The 22,513-nt window shown below is 40.7% G+C and overlaps 1 protein-coding gene across 1 annotated transcript; it reads right to left on the minus strand.

Moving 5' to 3' along the window:
- Positions 1-888: 888 nt before the first annotated feature.
- Positions 889-17,472, minus strand: LOC120311911 (fetuin-B-like). Its single transcript, XM_039351987.1, has 7 exons — positions 17,196-17,472; positions 12,896-13,003; positions 10,911-10,998; positions 7,741-7,907; positions 6,718-6,831; positions 2,345-2,434; positions 889-1,559 (listed from the first exon to the last, which is right to left on the minus strand). Exons 1-7 carry the CDS (start codon positions 17,400-17,402, stop codon positions 1,098-1,100), a joined length of 1,236 nt encoding a protein of 411 aa, XP_039207921.1. The 5' UTR covers positions 17,403-17,472; the 3' UTR covers positions 889-1,097.
- Positions 17,473-22,513: the final 5,041 nt, after the last annotated feature.

Genomic DNA, 22,513 nt, shown 5'->3' on the forward strand with positions numbered 1-22,513 from the left:
CCATTGCAACCAAAGTTGTCATGAGAAACTGCTTTTGGCTTGGGATGGGTTGACTGCAGACTGCCTTTCTCCCAACTGCTTTGATTGAGCTAGGAGAATATTCTTGGGAGGTCAGGCAGACTGAAGCCCAAGGACCTTGTTTTTTTGGTCATCGGGATGGCCCTTGAAAATGGCCTCCTATGAGAAGTTCAGTGGATCCATGGAGGTGTATGCAGGATGCTGTTTTTGATTGCAAGCATGTTTTTTTTCTCCTTATGTATTCTTATATTATTGTATGAGATCCTGAGAATGTTTATGATAGAGCAATATATATTCAATGAATGAATGAATGAAATTGCATTGGTGCAGAAGATCCCAAAGTTTAAATTTTCATAGAGGAAGGAAGGAAGGAAGGAAGGAAGGAAGGAAGGAAGGAAGGAAGGAAGGAAGGAAGGAAACCCTTTATTATGATTGTCTTTGGACAAATAAGAAGATTGTCTTCTGTTGGCAATAAAAATCTATAAATGCCACAAAATTTGTTGAGCTTTATATGTGATCCCTTTTAAATGCACAAAATGTCACAAAAGCAGCTTAAATGTTTTGCAGGAATGTTTGAAAAGCCTTTCAGATGTGCCAATTGCAATGTTTGCTGCCACTTATTCCTATCCATTGTGCAACTTCCATGGGAAAAAAATTATAATATTTGCTCTGCAAAAAGACCTACAGAAATGGGTTTTCAGGAAGAATTCCAGTTTTAATGAGTCTGGATTAAAAAAAAAATATTGATTCTGAACTCTTTGTCTCTCTCTCTCTGAAATCCAATTCCATAATTATAGAAATATAGCAGAATGTATGAATAATCATTTGGCTTTCACTGTTATGTCTAACTTGAACCAAGCAGCAGAGGAATTAAGAGAGCTTAATTGCCAAGTTTTATTTATTTTCATATCTGAAGGATTTTCTAATATGTTCACATATATTAATACTGTCTACATCCACATTTCCAGATACTTTTTGGTAATGAAAGAGCTTTTACTTCCTTTCTTTTCCTGCTCATCCAGAAGGTTTTGCTCTGTTTCCTCTGAATTAAGCTTTCAGTGTTATACACCACTTTTTGTTTAGGAGGTTTCAGCCAGTGGCCGTGAAGGCAGTTGAAGGCCACGGATCTCTATTAAAATGTCTCCTGGACATTGGGCTGATTGGGAAAACTCTCTGGGGAAGGGAGGAATGATTGGCCCAGCTGGCCTGGCTGAGTGAGTAGTGGCATCCTGTTCTGGAGAAGCGAGCGTAGGGTTAGAGGCCGGGTTGGGCACCTGCACTTCCAGTTTGCTCGAAGGAGGATAGTAGATCACCTGCCCTACTGGTTTCTTTGGCATTTGTGGTATTTCTTTGATGCCAGCTGAGGGGTGAGGATGGTGTGGCTCCTGGTGTTCATGGTTCTGCTCATGTTGTTTGTGGTGGTGGGGCTGGTGGTGTCCACTCTGTTCATGGTGATCTCTGTGTCTTTCACTATCATCCTGATGTTCCTCCTGCCTAGGTCTGTCCTTGGATTGTGGAGTCTGGTCATCTGTAAATGAGGGCTAATAAGACAAAAGATACAAAAAAGTGGCTTAGGGGTTGGCCATATCTGGACTATAGACCAGCTATCTGCAAGGAATATAAATCCTTCCATTCCCCACCATTCAGTCAGAGCTGAAGAAACTTCTTGGATGAGAAGCAAAACATCTTCAAAGAAAAGAAAGTCCAGTTGCCTCCTGAAAAAGCACCTTTGGGACAACCTGGTTGACTGAGAATCTCCACAGACATTTAGCTATGCACTTTGGGATGAACACCCTTCAAATGGTGCGGGAGTATGAATGGATTTCCAGAAAATGTTGCTGACTACAGGAACCATTTGTGCTTCAGTTTGAGATGCAGACAACACAGACTCATCCCCAACAGCCTGTACCTATCTTCAACAGTGAAGGGACACAGGGCAGAAAACATCCTGCAACCAAGAAGGGTCCACACACATTTGCACTACTCAGGTGACCCTGAGGACACAGATAAACCTCCAGGTGGCCTCAACAACTCACTAAAAGAATGCAAATGGCCAACTGTTTGCAAGAAATATAAATCCTTCCATTTGCCACCATCCAGTCCAAGATGAAGAAGTTTCTTGGATGAGAAACGAAATGTCTTCAAAGAAAAACAAGAAAGGCCAATTGCCTCCTGAAAAAACACCTTTGGGACAATCATAACCTGGATGACTGAGAATCTCCATAGACAATAACCGTGTCAGTCAATGAATCTTAAAAATAAATTGTTCCACAACAATTGAATGAATGAATGTTTTCTGCAGACGATTGATGACTGAGGAACTTACCGGAGGTGGGAAGAATTCACATTTTACAGTGACAAATTTCTTTTTTTCTATCTCACTGATGATCACAGAGCCTTTGCATAGACCTCTTTTCTAAAAAGAGAAGCAAAAGAGAAAATGTTCAACAAAAAACAAAAAAATAATTAACCTGCCCAGGTTTCCTACTACCGTGTTTCCCCAAATGTAAGGCCTACACCAACAATAAGCCCTAACTTGATTTTGGGGGGTAGGCCTAATATAAGCCCTATCCCAAAAACAAGCCCTAGTTTTGGGGTGAGGCACAAACCTAAAAATTAAGCTAGGGTGGGGGTGGGAATGTGGAACTGCCTCGCTTGCCCCACACCCACTTATCTTGCAGCCAGGCCTCTCCTCGCCGGTCCACTTCTTCTTCTGAGGCCTCTTCTGCAGCCAGGCCTGCATTTCTCAGTCACATGGCTTTCCAGAAGGCCTGTGTAGCCAAGAACTGAGCTATGGCTATTTAGGCCTTCTGGAAAGGCCTGACTGCAAAATGCAGGCCTGAATGCAGCTGCAGAACTTTGGCCCCAGAAGAAGTGGACTGGCTGGGTGAGGCTGTTGGTGCTGGAGGTGAGGTAAAACCTACCCCGAAAATAAGACCTAGTGCCTCTTTTGGAGGCAAAAAAAAAAAAAAAGGACCCGGTCTTATTTTTGAGGAAACACACTATGATTCAGTTTCTTACAATCCTGACTTGCATTACCTCAGGCACCTCTCAACAGCTTTGCTTGACTGGCCTGGGGTTGAAAGTTACAGATGGGTATATTATATTTATGTATGTACTTCCTTAGTAAATTTAGAAACCACCCATCTACTTCACAAGGGGAACTCCAGGCAGAATGCTGATGACACTGGACCACAAAACGACTAAAAACCCCATCCAGCAATTCCATATACATGTTGAACAAAAGTGTTTCCATATCCATGTGTAAAACTGGAGACAGAATATTCTAGGGAAGATCAGAATATTCTGTTTTCCTTTCAGATTGCAGTGATCCAACCATTTTATGGATATTTTCTGGAAGCAGATCTTCTAGAATAGGAAATGCATTTTGGTATTCCAGATCAGAATTTTATTATTTTAATGATTATATTCCTATAGTTATTTACTTTTTATTCATTGGAGACTTCTGCAAACTTTTGAAACTGAATTAATCTTATGGTCCACAGGTTGGGTTAAAAAATTAAAAAACAACAACCCTAAGCTTGAATTCAGATACAAACTAAGTGGAATAGCAATCCTCCTTGAGTTGTTAAAGATTGCACAGACTATGTTCTGAGATGAAAAAAGTCCTGTTAAGAATAGACTTTAGTTTGGACTTAGAAAACCATGAAATGTGCTTCTGCCCATCTCTGGAAGGATGCATATTAAATATGTCATCAGGTTGAATGATAAAAGCAAGATCTGAAAGTAGCTTTAGATGTTAAGCTCTTTTACTATTTCTGTGTGGAATCTATCTTGTATGTATGTATCATGTTTTCCCAAAAGTAAGCCCTACCCCAAAATAAGCCCTAGTTTGGGGGCGAAGCACATACTTAAAAATCAAGCTAGGGCGGGGGTAGGGGTGTGGATCTGTCCCATGCGCCACGCACCCACTTACCCTGCAACCAGGCCTCTCCTCACCGGCCCACTTCTTCTCCGGCGTCTTTTGCAGCCAGGTCTGCATTTCTCAGTCATAGATCTTTCCAGAAGGTCACTGAAGCCGAGAACCTGAGCTATGGATTGAATCCATAGCTTGGTTCTGCAAGACCTCTGCAGCCGAGGACCGAGCTATGGATTGAATCCATAACTCGGTACTCAGCTGCATAGGCCTTCCAGAAAGGCCTGACTGTGAAATGCAGGCTGGAATGCAGCTGTAGAATGAATCTGCTCCTTCGGCCTCAGAAGAAGTGGACCTGCTGGACAGGGCTGTCAGTGCCGAAGGTGAGTATAAAAGACATCCCCCAAAAATAAGACCTGGTGCCTCTTTTGGAGGCAAAAAAAATAAATAAGACCCAGTCTTATTCTCGGGGAAACACGGGTATGTATGTATGTAAGTATGTAATATACTGCCCACTGTATCATTATTATGCTTATTATTACTTTATTGTTTTGCATGTATACTGATAGCTTATGTAACAGGGGCAAATTCTTTATGTGTCTAATCGCACTTGGCCAAATAAAGTATTTCTATTCTATTCTATTCTATTCTATTCTATTCTATTCTATTCTATTCTATTCTATTCTATTCTATTTGTGTTCCAATGACTCTGGCAATTTAGAATAGAATAGAAACATATATAAAAAACATTACAAATCTTTTATTTGTCTTTCAATAGATTTACAGGTAATCCAACCATTTGTTTAGTGACCATTCAAACTTATGGCATTGAAACAAATGACTTATGGCTGTTTTTCACAGTTATGATTGTTGCAGATCCCCATGGTCATTTGACCAACATTCAGATCCTTGGCTTGGTTCATATTTTTGATGGTTGCAATGCTCTAGGGCACAGGTGTTAAATTTGCCACGTCACATGACGTGTCGCGACGTAGCGTGACCTTTTTTGCATTGCTGGAGCTGGGGTGGGTGCAGCCACTGCATGATGCAACCGGCCCGCGGGCTGGCAGTTTGACACCCCTGCTCTAGGGTCATGTGATCATATTTTGTGACCTTCTGACAAGCAAAATCAGATTCCTTTAACAACTGTGTTACTAACTTAACAACTGCAGTGGTTCACTTAACAGCTGTGACAAGACAGGCCATAAAAGGAGTCAAAACTCATCTAACAATTGTCTTGCTTCGCAGTTGAGTAAATTTTGCAGTCAGTTGTGGTCATAAGTCAAGGATTATCCGTATTATAACTAATTTTAGCATCTACTTCCCAGCTGTTCTTCATTCAGAAAAGGTAGTTTCCTTCAGAATCCTAACCTCAGGTTCACAGAACCCAGTTCCTGTGTTCATTTAAGAATTTATGTCCAAACCAAAGAGCTTTTGTGTGAGTTTTCCTTTCTTCTAGTTTTGTGTCCCTTGGGACTTTAAGAGTCCACAACTGTGTTGTGGAGAGATTAAAAAAAAAGAAACTATGAAGAAGCAGGATGTGAATGTTGGTGGAGAGAGAAAGGTTCTTGAGTTGGGAACTAAAGGAGAATGCAGTGGTGCATAAAACTGCACATAAATGGTTTGGTAGAGACTAACAGCCTTCTAAAGATGCAGACCAGCTACAGCCATCCAGTAGTGAGTAATTGTTCCCCCCTCACTCCTACAAACTGAGAAAGACTGAGAGATTGAGAAACAAAGGAGAATAAGACAGCAAACACTAGCAATGGCACCCTACAGTAGCACCCTATGGGAATTGGGAGGAGTGGATAGGAAAAAATATAGTGTAGCTTGAAAAATGTTTTAGTCCTGGGTAAAGAAATAGGATTTGCAATCCCTAAAGTCAGAGAATATACTGTGTTACTTGGTTTACTGTTAAGAAACATGGGTGATTAGGAACACAGTGGAACATTGAAATTTGTAACCATGTGCAGGGCTATAAATGATATCCTTGTCACTTATAAATATAGTATAACAGATGGTATACAACAGTGATGGCGAACCTTTTAGAGACTGAGTGCCCAAAAACTGGCCTCGCCCCCGCTCCATCCCCCTGCCTGCCCCTGCTCTGCCCCCCCATCTCCCACCCCGTCTACCCACAGGACCACTCACTGCCTCCAGGGCCTGCTGCAGATTGCCCAGGCAGCCCAGCAGAGCTATGGTGGCCAAACCCTCAGCCCGTGCCCTGCAGCATCAACTGCATGATGGGGTATGAGGGCAGAGTCTTGTCTATGCTGCCTGGCTGCCATGTCCTTGGCTGCGCTGCTCCATGTGGGCCACACTCGAGAGTGAGTCTCCTTCAGGGGGGCTGCTGGAGAGGGGGTCGCGGGGGGAGGCAAGGCTGGGGCAACGGCACGTGTGCCCACAAAGAGGGCTCCGAGTGCCGCCTCTGGCACCCATGCCATAGGTTCGCCACCACTGGTATATAAATTTGCTTATAATAGCTTAACATATTAATGGTGTGTTATTTGTACAATAAATCTACCTCTTGTTAAAATGACGGAAAAAGCATTCAGCCTTTCACAATGCAGTGGCCAAACTAATAAACTATAGCATGGCATAATGTGATGACTTGATTTATACAACAAACTAAGATTATCTCTTATGTTCCCACAGACTATCCAATCCCATGTTAGGCCAGTCTAAATGTTGTATAAATGCAGCCGTTGAGGCTGGCTGACATTAATAAATAAAGAACCTGATTCTGTATAAACGGTTCTTGAGAAAGAGTGCACTGAGCTATGATGCCAATTCAAGTTTTATGCAAGATTATGAATACTTACTGCAGTTTCAACTGGGAGGAAGGGGCACTGAGTGACGTCAGACACAGGCGTACTTTTGGGACAGGAAGTCTCACGGATGGTGTATTCCATGAAGTAGGAAGGACCAACAACCCACTGTAAAAAGTCATAGACAAGAAGTTAGACTGGGTCACATTGCCTGCAGGAAGTGCCCCTCCTAATCTTAGGTACCCTGTCAATCTTTATCAACCTAATGCCCTCCAGTAGTTTCCATAATTCTCAGCACTAGGCCCTGGAGAACTGGTAGGATGTTGTCAAATGTTCCTATTAATAACAGAATATTTATATTCAGTAATCACATTGAATGTCACATTGTCCATAGATCAGAGTCCCATCCGTGTGGGAAACTGGATGCGCCTGGGAAGCCCTCTGGTAGATAAAAATTAAAATCATATTTACATCAGATTCCTGCAGACTTTGTGAATCTGTCTATGCACTTTCTTTGGCAATAATGCAGAATTCAATCACCCTCTTCTGGGATTATTTCCATTATTGTTTTTAATTTCTGAATTTAGCCTAAGCCAGTGGCGGCGAACCTATGGCACAGGTGCCAGAGGCGGCACTCAGAGCCCTCTCTGTGGGAACGTGCGCCATTGCCCCAGTCCTAGGTCTTCAACTGTGCTTTATAAATCCTTTTTGCTTTAGGCCTCCGCCGCCATGTGCAAAAAAAAAAAAAAAAGTTCAATCAGTCAATTTCAACTTCTCGCGGGAAAAAAAAGATTCAAAAGTTGGAATTGATTGACTGCCGTTACCACCGCAGCCACGCCCACCCAATGGGCCACACCCACGCAATGGGCCACACCCACGCAATGGGCCACACCCACGCAATGGGCCACACCCACCTGGCACTTGATGCATAAGTGAGTTTTGGGTTGCAGTTTGGACACCCAGTCTCTAAAAAGTTTACCATCACTGGCTTAAGCCTTGTCTTTTGTAGCAATCTTCGTATAAATCAAAGATACAGCGTCAACTTTCTTGCTGAAAAATGCCCCATTTCAACTTTACCTGTGTACTGGCTTTGGTGACCTTATCAAGGCCAAAATAACGATTATGTTCATTTTCAGCATTGAATTTGGCCAGTGATTCCAATGCTGTGTGCTGAAAAACGGCTTCAGAAGTATTTCTAGGCATTGGACAGTCAGGGCAAAGACGTACAATAACCGAACTAGAAACTTCAGAAAAGCAAAAAAAGTGTTATTTAATAAGGTGAGACAATACATTTGAATTTGAGCTTGTACATCGAAATGAACTGAAATACAGAAAGCTTGGATCAGCTTGAAAATTAAGCTCCTTGTTCCAACCAGCATCAGACTTGAAACCCCCAAACAAACTCAATTTGGATTTTTTTTTTTCTTTTCTGCTTAATCATGTTTGACTCCTGGACAAGTCTCTGTAATTTTCTTGGCATGTTTTTTCAGAAGTGGCTCCTTCCTAGAGTTGAGAGAAAGTGGCTGATCCAAAGTGACTGCTATCTTTGTGCCCAAGGTGGGACTAGAATTCACAGTCACCCAGTTTTTAGCCTGATGCCTTAATGACTATACTAAACTGGCTGTCAATCTGGTTTTCTTTTTCTTTTATGGTAGAATCAAATTTGACAGTGTAGTAATGTCTACTTGAATGACTCTACCAAGACTGAATAACTTTTATTTAAATTGTGTTTGCAGCAACTTCTAGTTTACATAATTCACTCTCTAGCTGGCATAATCAGCCATGTTGATAAAGCTTGAATTATCAACCAATTGCCCTCCTACATTCTGCCCTAAACAAGACTCTCTCTTGTTTAGGGCAGCCCCAATGCACAATTAATAAACAAGTGAGTGTTTTGACCATATCTTCATTTTCATGCATATTTTCCACCTCCAAGATGTATAAACTTGAATGCTTAGTGCAGGGGTGTCAAACTCGCAATGTCACGTGACATGTCGCGATGTATCACAGCTTTTTCTCCATTGCTGGCAATGGGGTGGGTGCAGTTTTGGCATGATGCATCTGGCCGGCAGGCCAGCAGTTTGACACCCCTGGCTTAGTGGATTTAAGCATATCAGGTGATGTGTATTTGTGTAATGAGTGAGGGTGTGGCCTAAGGAGATCAATACCCTATATCAAGGTGTGCATAATTATTAGGTAACTTCTTTTCCTCAGGCAAAATGGGCCAAAAAAGAGATTTAACTGACTCTAGAAAGTCAAAAATTTCAGAGGGATGCAGCGCTCTTGAAATTGCTAAGATATTGGGGCGTGATCACAGAACTATCAAACATTTTGTTGCAAATAGTCAACAGGGTCACAAGAAACATGTTGAGAAAAAAAATGCATATTAACTACCAAAGATTTGAGATAATCAAACATGAAGCTCCCAGAAACCCATTATCCTCCAGTGCTGTGATATTATTATTATTATTATTATTATTATTATTATTATTATTATTATTAATAACAATAACAATAATAATAATAATAATAAAGTTGGAAGGGACCTTGGAGGTCATCTAGTCCAACTCCCTGCTCAGGCAGGAAACCCTACACCATTTCAGACAAATGGCTGTCCAGTCTCTTCTTAAAAACTTTCAGTGTTTGAGCATTCACCTCTTCTGGAGGCAGGTTGTTCCACTGGTTAATTGTTCTAACTGTCAGGAAGTTTCTCCTTAGTTCTAGGTTGCTTCTCTCCTTGATTAGTTTTCATCCATTGCTTCTCGTCCTGCTTTCAGGCACTTTGGAGAATAGCTTGACTCCCTCTTGTTTGGGGCAGCCCCTGAGATATTGGAACACTGCTATCATGTCCCCCCTCGTCCTTCTCTTCATTAAACTAGACCTACCCAATTCCAGCAGCCGTTCCTTATATGCTTTAGCCTCCAGTCCCCTAATCATCTTTGTTGCTCTTCTCTGTACTCTTTCTAGAGTCTCAACATTTTTTTCACATCGTGGTGACCAAAACGGTGCAGTATTTCAAGTGTGGTCTTACCAAGGCATTGTAAAGTGGTACTTCACGTGATCTTGATTCTATCCCTCTGTTAATGCAGCCTGAACTGTAATTCCAAACTGCAACCTACCTGGAGTGCCCAGAAGTACAAGGTGTTCAGTGCTCAGAGACATGGCCAAGGTAAGTAAGGCTGATAGTAGGTTTGGGAGTTTATCTTTAACTTTATTTCATCTCTGAGCACATGGAGACCCGCTTAATGACTGCCATAACTTTTGTCCATAATACCATGTTCAATTATGGCCATCACGTTTTGCTCTAACTAAGCAGTAAAAGTATCCGACTTCAATTGCGTAGCAATTATATCTCTTTTCTTAAAATGTATGCTTCTTCTGCAAACTTCTGCACTCATAACTGTATCCTGCGAGGTTATTTCTACGATGTTATAATATGACATAAGAAAGCAAAGTAATCTTCAGTGAGAAACAATGTGTTATATTTCATATACCTCTTTTAAGTTTTAAGCAATAGCTGTGGCTGGAGTTTAGAGCAGAGTTCTCCAACCTTTTGGGCACCAGGGACCGGTTCCGTGGAGATAGGTTTTTTTCGTGTACTGGAGGGGGTATAGTTTCACGTTCTGCCTGCATCCCACGGATGGGGCTTTGCTTGTTTGCGTGGACTAGTTTCTGGGATGCCGCGGCCCGGTGCTAGTCCACGGACCGGGGATTGGGGACCCTTGGTTTAGAGGCCAGAAAAGTCTCCCTCTCCTTCCATGAATGGGATTGAAAATGTCATTTGGACCTGACTTGGGGGGGGGGGAATCTGAATTTCCTTTCCTTTCCTTTTTTTAGTTTTATGATGTAGTTTGCAATTCAAAAATTTGCTCAGAAATGTAGGTGTTACAATTGTATATCAGATCAATGTGTTTTGTAGAAAATAATATATTATACTAAAGAAAAAAGGCACTGGCAGAAAGTGTCCACAGGAAAAAAAGTGTTTGAAAAATGCACTAATCTGTCACAAAAATATATAGAAATGAAATTGGGCCAAAAAGCACATGTGGCTGAGAAATAGCACAAGCTGGAACTACAGAAGTAGCCTAAGCTACCCTGAAGAATGAAACAAGGCTTCATTTGGGGGCTTCTGCATCTATTTCTAAAATTTCTGTGAGGAAATCTGCAAAACTGCATTTGGGAAGTGTCTGTGCTGGGATAGATTTTTCTTGCAAATCTACATGCAGGCAAACGTGGAAAATACATACCTGGGCGTAAAGCACAGTGATAACTGTACAGGTACGAATAATCTGTATTCTTGTTGTAAACAATTACTACTTTGCATTGACCATAGACCTGGAACAAGAAAAGGTAGTTTGTGTTAGCGCCACCCATTTCTTTTACCAGTGATCCCATGATACATTATGAAAAGCTGTACATTTTCCACACTGAAACCGGGCAGGCTGGGGGCTAGGTGTTGTTGCACTTCTTTTTGGATTTGCGCCGCCCGGCTCAGCTTCTCGGCGCTGGGAAGAGAGTGCCCCACTGCCTGCCCATCAAGCCAGATATGTAAAGTAGGTGAGGGCCATTTGCTGGCCACTTCCAAGCGATGGTGCATTCCTTCACTCCTCACAAAGGGTGATACCTCCCCAGCATGCACCCAGAGGGCGGGGCCGACGCGGCAGGAGCTAGTTCCTCGCTGTTTCCAGAAGGCCTTGTGGAGCTAAGATTGACTACGTTTCAGCATAGATGGCCACCACAAAATTGTACATTGGCTCCCGGCTGGCCTGGGCCAGGGCCAAGGCAGTGGGGACCGTTCCCTCACTGTTTCCAGGATGGCTTCGCGGGCCACATGAAACCACTTCGCGGGCCGCATCCGGCCCCCAGGCCTTGTGTTTGACATGTCGGTATTAGGAGTTATTAGGAAGAACTCATTTGTGCAGCATAGATGATCGATCTAGCAGATATGATATCAATTCCACCTGATCTTCTTCCAGCCTTAGACCAAATTTTAAGGGCCAAAGGGCCAAAAAGTATTATCTGGGAATTTTATCATATCTTTAGGAGGAATCAGACAAAATGGGAAAGAGTCAGAAAAAGGCAAGAAGAATGCTCAGAAGACTGAAATGAAGACCATGAGGTAGATGTGAATATTTTGTTTACAAAGGACTGGAGGGGAAGGGGCAAGGACTACCTTTAGTACCAAAAAGGTGATCGCTTAGAAGAAGGACAAAAACTGCTTCTTTTTCTCCAGGCTGCAGGACATGGAAGAACTGCTTTAAGTTTCAGAAGGGCAGATTCAGATTGAATATTAGTGCAATATTAGTACCACTTTGTAATGCTTTGGTAAGACCACATTTGGAATATTGCATCCAGTTTTGGGCACCACGATATAAAAAAAAAAAGATGTTGAGACTCTTAAGAAGAATGCAGAGCAGAGCAACAAAGATGATTAAGGGACTGAAGGCTGAAACATATGAAGAACGGCTGCAGGAATTGGGTATGTCTAGTTTAATGAAAAGGTGACATGACAGCAGTCTTCCAATATTTGAGAGGCTGCCACAAGAGGGTCAACTTATTCTCCAAAGGCAGAACAAGCAGTAATGGGTGAAAGACCATTAAAGAGAGATACAACCTAAAACAGTGGTTCTCAACCTGTGGGTCGGGACCCCATTTCACGGGGGTCACCAAACAACGCAGTCCGCCATTTTTTCCCCCTTTTCCTTAGCTGTGCTACTCCCTTTTATTCTATTGGCTTTTGAAAGCCAATACAATAGACTCTCTTGAATAGAGTCTAATTCTATTGGCTTTCAAAACCCAATAGGAATTGTCCAGACTGTCTCTGCCCTGCTGAGCCCGCCAAAAGTCCCAGTCTGCAAACGGTGCTGCACCAGTTGAGTAGTCCTCGACTTACGACCGGTTGGGGGTCGCGGCATTGAAAAGGTTGAGAACCACTGACCTAAAAGAAGGAGGAATTTCCTGATAGAACAATTAATTCTTGCCTCTAAAAGTTGTGGGTGTTCCATCACTGGAAGTTTTCAAAAAGAGATTGGACAGCCATTGGCCCAGAATACTAAAGAGTCTACTGCTTGAGCAGGGATTAGACCTCTAAGGTCCCTTCTATGCTGTTATTCTGTTATTAGGAAACCTTTCCCAAGTGCAAGAGTCATGGGACAAACTATTCAAAAGTCTGATGTGATTTCCTTCTAATCCTCGTTGGTAGTTCTTTTACTGTAGTAGATTGGTTACTTACTGTCTCGTATAGATTTCTAATCTTGCATTCTTTCCATGGTTTCTTAGTCAGGACATAGCAATCGGTTTCTAACATATCCAAGGTGAGGTAGAAAAGAGAACTACCAAACTGTTAGGGACAAATAAAGAAAAACTCTTGAAAAGTCAAGGCAGGCTGTCCATCACCTTAAAGCACTTTACATGGAAATACATTAAACTTCAAATCAACATTCAGAAAAAATTAGGAGGCCAACCCATTTGCACATGATGTCAAGAAGCCAAGTAATGGAAGCGAAGTTGTGGTGGCCTTTGCGATGCAAGACTGATGTCTTTTCTGTATAGTTAGTCCTCAATTTACCACCACAATTAGGACCAGAATTTCCATTGCTAAGCAAGGCGGTTATTAAGTGAGCCTTGCTCAGCTTTATGGCCTTTTTTGCCCTGGTTGTTAAGTGAATCACTGCAGTTGTTAAGTGATCTGGGTCTTGTGATTGCCTTTTTGCAATTTGCAATTTGCCTTCCGATAAGCAAAGTCAACGGGGGAGCCAGATTCACGTAACAACCATGTTGGTAACTTAACAATTATAGTGATTCACTTACCAAATGTGGCAAGAAAAATCATAAAAATGGGGCAAAACCCGGAACTTCCGGTGGATTTTGCGTGCGTGATGGCGGCTACTTTGTAGCCGTCCTCCTGGGTAAGTGTAAGAACCGCTATGAACAGCAGACACCAGCTGTTCAGCGGTTCAAAATCCCCCTCCCGGGCAAAGGGGGGGGGTAGAGAGGGTCTGAATAGTGGTAGAGCCTCTTTCGCACCCCCCAAGTTTTTTTTTTTTGGGGGGGTGAAAGGAGTGCTCCCACGGAGTTCAGACTTGTCTCCGCTTCCCAGCTGTTTTTGTCCTCAGGGACAAAACGAGCCGCTGCAAACACCTCCGTGCTTAAAGAGAACTGGTGAGTTTTTTTTTTTTAAATGGACAGAGCTGAGTAGAGGATTTAGTTTTTGCTTTCTTTGACTTATTTGGATTTTAAGTTTTAAGATTTGTTTCTATTTGTATTCTCTCTTTTTATTTTTTTTCTTTGTTGAAAGGGAAAGTAAAATGGCGATCGGCAAACTCCTCGGTGTTTTTTTTTTCTGGAAGTTAGAATGCTGACCGGCAGGCTTTTTTGTGTTTTTCTTTCTTTCCTTTCCCTTTCTCTTTTTATTTCCTTATGATTGGAATGGTTGTTTTTGGTATCTCTAAGTATTTTTTTTGGAACGGACTTTTTTTATTTAATTATTATTTTTTTTTTTCTTCTCCCTTTTTTTTTCCTTTGAACTCCATTTTTTTTTATTGTAATGACCCTTTTTTGAAGGACTTTTTTTTTGTTTAATTTTTTGTAATTTTTAAGAAGGAGTAAAACTTTTTTTTAATTCTTTTTCTCTTCCTTTTTTTCCCTTTTTTCTTTTTATTATAATGACCTTCTTTGGAGGGAGTTATGATTTTTGAAGGAATTTTTATAATTTCTTAAGAAGGACTAAAGGTTTTTCTTTAAGATGGCTCCAAAGCGTCCAGGGATTTCTACAGCTTCTAAATCAACAGTTTCACCCTCTTCTGGGGGTCAGCTAATAACTATGAATGACTTGCAAGACATGATGGGAGATGTTATAATTCAAATTAGGGCAGAAATGAAAAAGATTTTAGAGGAAAACAATAAGATCTTGAGACAAGATTTTGTTTTGGCTTTAGAAGGTGTTGCTTCTGTTCTTGAAAAGGTTAACTCCCATGTGGAAGAGGTAGCTGAAAAAGTGGACATAATGGAGGGGAAAATTGAAAGTATGGAAAAAGAAATGGAAAATGAGATTCTTATGCTTCAATATGGACAAATGGAATATGCCTAAAGAATTAGAGGCCTGGGAGAGTCTTTGCAAGGAGATCTGAAGGAGATGGTTGCAAAGGACTTTGCATTGATTTTGAATAAAGAAAAAGAGGGAATACTTAGTGAAATTGAAAAATTAGTTAGGGTTAACTCTGTGGTGGCAGCACAGAAGAATCTGCCAAGAGATGTGGTAATTTACTTTGGTAAAAGATCTTTACGCAATGAAATTGTGCAAGCCTATTATAAGAAGAGATTTCAATTTGCTTCACAAGATGTTATAATTTTTAAAGAGATCCCATCTAAAATTTTAAGAAGAAGAAAGGAGTTTGCTTTTTTAGCAAATGAACTTAAAAAGAGAAAAATGTCATTCAGATGGGATGTTCCGATTGGAATGGTGGTGAATTACCTGGGGACATGTTATAGACTTAATACTGTTTCTCAAGCAAAAGATTTTTATACTTCGGTCCTGGGGGTATGTGCATCGCCATCAATTAAGTTTAAAGCTTTGGAAGAAAAGAATGTAGAATCACCGTTTGAAGAGCCTATATTTATGAAAACTGGAGAATCTTTGTGTGAGAGGCCTCAACAAGTCCAGGTTGAGGAGCAGAAGACAACTTGTGCAGTATATAAGCCCAAAGAAAAGCAGCAACAGAAGAAGGTTAAGGAAGTTTCATATTTAGTGGTTTCTGAATCTCTGGGAGATGTTAGACCTACAAAGTCTTTGGAGCAATCTTTAAGGGTGGAATTGTTGCCTGAAATGGAAACTGGGAAATCTCATTCTGAGGGGCATCAACAAGAGAGGAACGGGCAGAGGATAACTTGTACAACTTACAATTGTAAAGATCAATACAAGGAGGAATTTAAGGAACCCTTATTGGCTTCGGAGTCGATGGGAGATTCAGGAATTTTGGAGCAGTCTCCTAAGGCAGAACTTGCAGCATTTCTTACGAGTTTGATACAAGAATGGAGAAGGGAAATGGAAGAATGGAAGAATGGAGAATGGAAAAAACTGGAATGTGAATAATTAATAATACTAATATAATTGAGATTGATAAGGATGTAGTTTTTTACGGATGGAATTAGTTATTGGTGAAGATTGAAATGTTTAAGGTGTTTATTAACTTTGTTGTTTTAAGTTTTGAACCTTTAATGATAATATTGTTTAAATTTGTGTTTTGAAGGGATTATAATTTGCTTATTTTAGTGAGTGGATTCTAATGTTTTAAATTTTAAAAATTTGTGGTTTTGGAGGGAGTTTATATAGAGTGATGATTGTATTTAGATTTGTTTAGGATTTAAAAGTGTTTTTAGTTTTTAAATATTATTATTAATATTTTTAAGACAAAATAATTTGTTTAATTAAATGTGCTTAGATTTGTTTAGGACTTATAGGTTTTTTAAGTTTTTGTTTTTTTTTTTTTTTTTTTTTTCTTTTTGGATAGGAGAGAAGATTATGAAGATTGAAGGAAATATGTACTTACCTTAAGTTCTTTAAGAGTATTTAGCTTTAATGGTATAACAAAGATTTGTATGTTTATTTTTTCGTTTTAGGATAAAGAAAGAGGGAGAAATTAGATTTTATATTATAGATATAGATATTCAAAGAAAGTAATGTTTAAATTTGTGTTTTTGGAGGGAGCTTATATAGAATGATGATTGTATTTAAATTTGTTTAGGTTTTAAAAGTGTTTTAAGTTTTTTTTTTTTTTTTAATTAAGCCTGTACTCAGCTCTGGGAAGTCCAGGGGAGGGTTTGGGAGCTTGGGAAGGGGGGGGGGGTGAGGTAGGGGGGGGTATGGGAAGGGGATTTGTTTTTGTAAAATGTAAAAATTTTCAATAAAAAAAAAAAAAAAAAAAAAAATGGGGCAAAACCCAAGACATTACCAAATGTCTGACTTAGCAGCAGAAATTTTGGGCTGAATTATGATCGTAAATTGAAGACTACCTGTATGCCAAGACATTTAGAAGGCACATGGTACAAAATATTTATTTTAATCCTAGTAATAAGTGATTATCCATTGGTCACCAGGGTGATTGGAGTTTGTTTTTCCTTGAAAATGTTTCACTTCTCATCCAAGAGGCTTCTTCGGTTTTGAACAAAATCCTGTTGTCTTTTGAAAAAGCACCTTTGGGACAACCATGACCTGGATGACTGAGAATCTCCATAGATATTTAGCAAGTAGAGTTGCTACGCTCTGCCTAATACTCTTAGTATTCAGGAGAAACAGTGGCTTCCTCTATACTCCTTACCCTTATTTTATTAGGATTAAGCTAGCAGGATTCTGGATGACCAGTAGACTCAAGGATAGCATGGTAGCTACTTGTATCCTCTGAGTGCTATCAAGTGATTTTGTAGATTTTTTCTCCCTGCCTAGATACATTAGTGCTACCATGATTGAGCAACAGAATGATTGGTGCTGAGTAGAAGGAAAAAAGAAAAAAGAAGAAAAAAGGAGTAGAACTTACCCGGGTGAGTTCACGGGCATCAAAAATGCGCAGGAGGCCAAGAATGTAGCCTTCTTTCCGATCTGCATTGAGTTTGTCAACGGCCGCTTCTGCAGCTGCCTTTACCTCCAAAGAATTGCATGATGGGTGAACAAAGGGAACAGGGGAAGAGGCAACCATTGAGAGAAGCATCTGTATCCCAATGAAAAAGGAAATTAAAAGACGCATTTTGGAAATTTTTGCGGAAGCAGAGAAGACACCAACTGGAGCTATACTAAAGAGAGCAAGGTTCTGACAGAGCTTTGCCATTCTATATATACTTTCAAATCAATAGCTAATATTTGTTGTTCTACCACATGGTCACCCTCCCCTATAAACTTCAACCTGTGATTCAATTATTGGAAGTAGATCTTTGGGAAGGGTCAGTCTGACCTAGATTTATGGTCATGTCCTTTAAATCAAGTTCATTGCAGAAAGAACTATGCCTGCCTGCCTGCCTTCCTTCCTTCCTGTTTAATCCCTGTGGAGCTGATTCACTATTAAAACTGCATGCATGTGCCTAGGCTGGCTATATGTACTAACTAGCACAAGACTGAAAGAGCTGAAGGATGTTTTAAAAAAATATGATTTTGACTAGCATATAATCTAATTTGTGGGTATTGTGAATGGTAATGTCATTGTGGTCGGGGCTGGTCAGCAAATGGCTCATATGTTCACTGCAAAATGGCTGACATTGTGAAGTATTGCTACGTCATGAAATGATGCTATGAGTATATTGTATGGATTCTGTGTGTGTGTCATTAGCTGCACAATGGCTGATGTTGGGGATGTGATTGATCATAAGACATCCATTGATGAGAAGGCAAATTGGGAATGTGACTTTGTTTCCCTGAGTTCTGTATTTTCCCAGATTACTAGCTCATCATGAACTAATAGCATGCAGCAGGTATTGAACTGCCAAGAGCCAATGGATAACTCTACCCTGCTGTTATTTCTCAACTCAGCCTATATCACAGGTTGTTTAAATTTAGAGTAAATGTCAGAAGAGGTCTTATTCTCAACCTTGGCAACTTTAAGACTTGTGGACTTCAACTCCCAGAATTCCTCAGCCAGCAAAGCTGGCTGAGGAATTCTGGGAGTTCAAGTCCACAAGTCTTAAAGTTGCCAAGGTTGAGAACCCCTGTTATAGACAGTTATGAATTCTCAGAGGAAAAACACAGGATATAAATGCAGCATCAAGCTTGATGGCAAACAATGCCTCCAATGTTATTTTAGGTAGTTATCAGCTTACAAATAAAATCGAGTCTAGAATTATGCTCATATGTCTTTGCAGTTATTAAGCAGGTCACCATGTGACCCGATCTGATGTTATGTCCTTTTTTGTGGTGGTTGTTAAGCAAATGCTGCAGTCATTAAGCAAATCCATGATACCCAATGGTTAATTTTGCAAGAAACCAGAAGTGAAAAGCAGAAAGTGGCAAGAAAGCTTTAAAAATTGCAGGCACACAACTGTGGGACACTGCAGTCACAAAGTTGGAAATTAGGTCATACTAATAGATGGTAGTAGTGAGATGTGAGACGCTGTCACCTGTTCTTTAGCAGCTGTTGTGTCACTTCAATTGGTGGGAAGTTTCTGTAAGAAAATAATGTGTTGCTAAGTCCCAAAGGTATTGTTCAAAAGGTAACTGGACTTTCTTGATTTTTTTTTCCTTGAAAATGTTTCGCTTCTCATACAAGAAGCTTCTTTTTTTTAATATTTTTTGAAATTGTAAATTAAAATACAAAATGCAAAGCAAATAGTAGGACACAATGGGTAGGAAAAAGGAAGAAGAAAGGGAGGGAAAGGGAGGAAAAAGAAAAAAAAAGAGATTGACTTCTGACTTCCCCTGTTGCAGTAGAATAAAGCATTAACATCCAGCCTCAGCTTTTGACTTTTTCACAATAGTAAAAACTAGCCATTTCTGTAACACCAAATCAATCTAATCAGTGAAACTCAGAATCGAAGTTTCATTTTTTCCCACCTCAAGCACAAAGTTCAAAAAGCTGTCTCCAGGTAGAAATGAAGGTACTTGTATTCTTTTCTTTAATCAAAACAGTCAATTTTGGGAATCAAAATATCCTTCCATTTTTGTGTATACAGTAGTCTTGCTGCCGTCAACATATACAGGATCGGAGTTCCAATTCCCCCCCCCCAAATCTTTTTTTTCCATTAAACCCAAAAGAAAAGTTTCTGGTTTCAATCCAAGAAGCTTCTTCAATTCTCTCAGTTCTTGGACAGAAAGCAAAACATTTTGAACAGCACCTTTGGGACAACCATGAGCTGGATGATCACCATAGACATTTGGTTAATGAGGCTCGTGGAGCCTACAGTGAGTTCTTATCAGTACGCAGATGGCTGACGAAACAAGGACTCCATGGAATGGTATCACAAAGCTTCAGCTGTGAAGAAAAAAAATCTAGGTTTTGGCAGAGCTTGTTGGTACAGTTGGTTGGGACACATAGATTTCCTGGAATCTGACACCACTGTCGGGTCATAGTCCCATGTTGCAACACTCAAAAACTCTGAAACAAAAATTAAGCAGAATTTGTCAGCGCAGTGAGAAAATGTTGCTACCACAAAATAATGCAATTGTGAAGTTGGGTCTCTCCATCTTACCCCTCCTGCCATACAGCCCGGTCTGGTACTGTGTCACTTCCACTTTTCCCCAAAATCTGTGAGCATCTGTTTGACTCTAATGAAAAGATGGAAGAGATGTACAGGGCCATTAGGAAGTGGTGGAAGAGACAAAGCTTTCAGGCTAGCTTTAAGAAATTTGTCCACCACTAGAGAAATAACACAGCAAGTGTACATAATACTGGTAAATGCAGGGAACCAAACAGCTCAGTTCAAGGATTATTTTCCTGTTTTATTGATTAAATCATGCCTAATTAAACTACAATTATGGGACTGGAGGAACTACTTTGTGTTCCATCCTCCTAAATTCGAGCATGTGAGCTCGAATGAATTCTGTTCCTTGTCAGATTCCTGAACAGCACCATCTTCTCTCTGACTTTTTCCTCAGAGCCAGGACAAACTGGCTCCAGGTTGACTCAGCCTTCCATCCTTCCAAGGTCAGAAAAATGAGGACCCAGATTGTTATGGGGCAATATGCTGACTCTGTAAACCGCTTAGAGAGGCCAGTGAAGCACTGTGAAGTGGTATGCGGGTAGTCCTCGACTTACGACCTCAGTTGAGCCCCAAATTTCGGTTGTTAAGTAAAATATTTGTTAAGTTGCTCCATTTTATGACCTTTCTTAGAACAGTTGTTATGTGAATCACTGTAGTTGTCAAGTTAGGGACATGGTTGTTAAGTGAATCTGGTTTCTCCATTGATTGTGCTTTTCAGAAGGTCACAAAAGGGGACCCTGGGACACTGCAACTGTCCTAAATATGTGGCCAAGTGTTTGAATTTTGATCACGTGATCCTGAGGATGATGCAACAGTCATAAGTTTGAAAAACGGTCATAAGTTACTTTTTTCAATGGTGTTATGATGACTTGGTCACTAAGTGAACTGTTTCAGGTTGAGGACTACCTGTTACGCTATTGCTATTGCTAAATTAGCTAAAACATAGCCGCTGCTGCCTCTCCTTTGACCTGGTATGACACAGGTGGCTCAACTTCCATCTGCGTGATCCTCAGGGTACTTAATTCTTCTGAAACATCAAGGGAAGTATCTTCTTCTTACCAGGTGTAAAATTATCACTTCGTTGTAACTTCACTGCCCATCTATAAGTCAAAGGCCTTGATTTTAATGCTTGGTTTTTAATTCTATCAAGTTTGTCGCCTGCCTCTGGCTTCTTTGTGTTTACCCTTCCTGTTTGAGTGGATTGTCATAAACTCTCGTCGTCAGTCATTCAGTCATGTCCAACTCTCGGCCACTGTCTGGATCAGCCTTCTCCATGCCCCTCTGTCTCGCACCGCCTCCTTCAGATCCACCATGGTCATCCCAGTGTCGTAGTGTCTAGCCAGCGAGTACGAGGGTAGCCCTTTCTCCTTTTTCCATTGAGCACTCAGCACGACTGACTTTTCGAGTGAGTTTCATGACATGACCAAAGTATGACAGCCTTTGGTGATCTTGTCTTCAAGTAATATTTTTGGTGAGGTTTGGCCTAGGACTTCTTTGTTATTTTTGCAGTCCATCGGTTATCATAAATTTTGGTTCACCTTTATTTGGGGTGAATAGAAAATTGTTGGTGGGTGAAAGTAGACAAACGTCATGGCTGTAAAGCAGTTAGTAAAAGTAAGCTTCCCCCTTAACTTTAGATCATAGAAATTCCAGGTATAATAAAAATTCTCTTCCCGCCCCCCCCATTTTGTTTCCTCCATCTTTCTATCTCTGTTTTCTCAAAATAAAAAAAAATACCGCTTACAAGCTTTGGTTCTGCTCTTGTGGAATACTGCATCCAGTTTTGGTCACCACGATGTAAAAAATATGCTGAGACTCTAGAAAGAGTACAGAGAAGAGCAACAAAGATGATTAGGGGACTGGAGGCTAAAACATTATAAGGAACGGTTGCTGGAATTGGGTATGCCTAGTTTAATGAACAGAAGGACGAGGGGGGACATGATAGCAGCGTTCCAATATCTCAGGGGCTGCCACAAAGAAGAGGGAGTCAAGCTATTCTCCAAAGCGCCTGAAGGCAGGACAAGAAGCAATGGATGGAAACTAATCAAGGAGAGAAGCAACCTAGAACTAAGGAGAAACTTCCTGACAGTTAGAACAATTAACCAGTGGAACAACCTGCCTCCAGAAGCGGTGAATGCTCCAACGCTGGAAGTTTTTAAGAAGAGACTGGACAGCCATTTGTCCGAAATGGTATAGGGTTTCCTGCCTGAGCAGGGGGTTGGACTAGGTGACCTCCAAGGTCCCTTCCAACTTTTTTATTATGGATCATCGCACAGTCAGCCAGATGTTCAGATTGGATTTGGCATTTTGTCTACCTATCGAGTCCTTACCCAGGACCTGGGATAGGCAGATGTGGATGTTTGATGGTATTACAGATATCGTCGCAGGATGGAAGCAGTTCCTAGTAAGGCCGCCTTTTGCAATTGACTAATAGCGAATCTGTCAATGCCAATGGTGTTCAAATGGTGCTCCAGTTGTTTTGGGATTGCACCCAAGGAGCCTATTACTATTGGTACTACCCTTGCTTGCTTTTGCCACAGTCTTTCTATTTCTATTTGTAGGTCTTTGTATTTCGTTATCTTCTCCAGTTCTTTCTCGTCTATTCTGCTGTCTCCAGGCACTGCCACGTCCACTATCCAGACTTTTTTGTCCTTCTTATCGACAATTGTTA

This window comes from Crotalus tigris, unplaced genomic scaffold, assembly GCF_016545835.1.
Source record: "Crotalus tigris isolate CLP2741 ecotype Arizona unplaced genomic scaffold, ASM1654583v1 scf7180000018395.510130, whole genome shotgun sequence".
Lineage (NCBI taxonomy): Eukaryota > Metazoa > Chordata > Lepidosauria > Squamata > Viperidae > Crotalus > Crotalus tigris.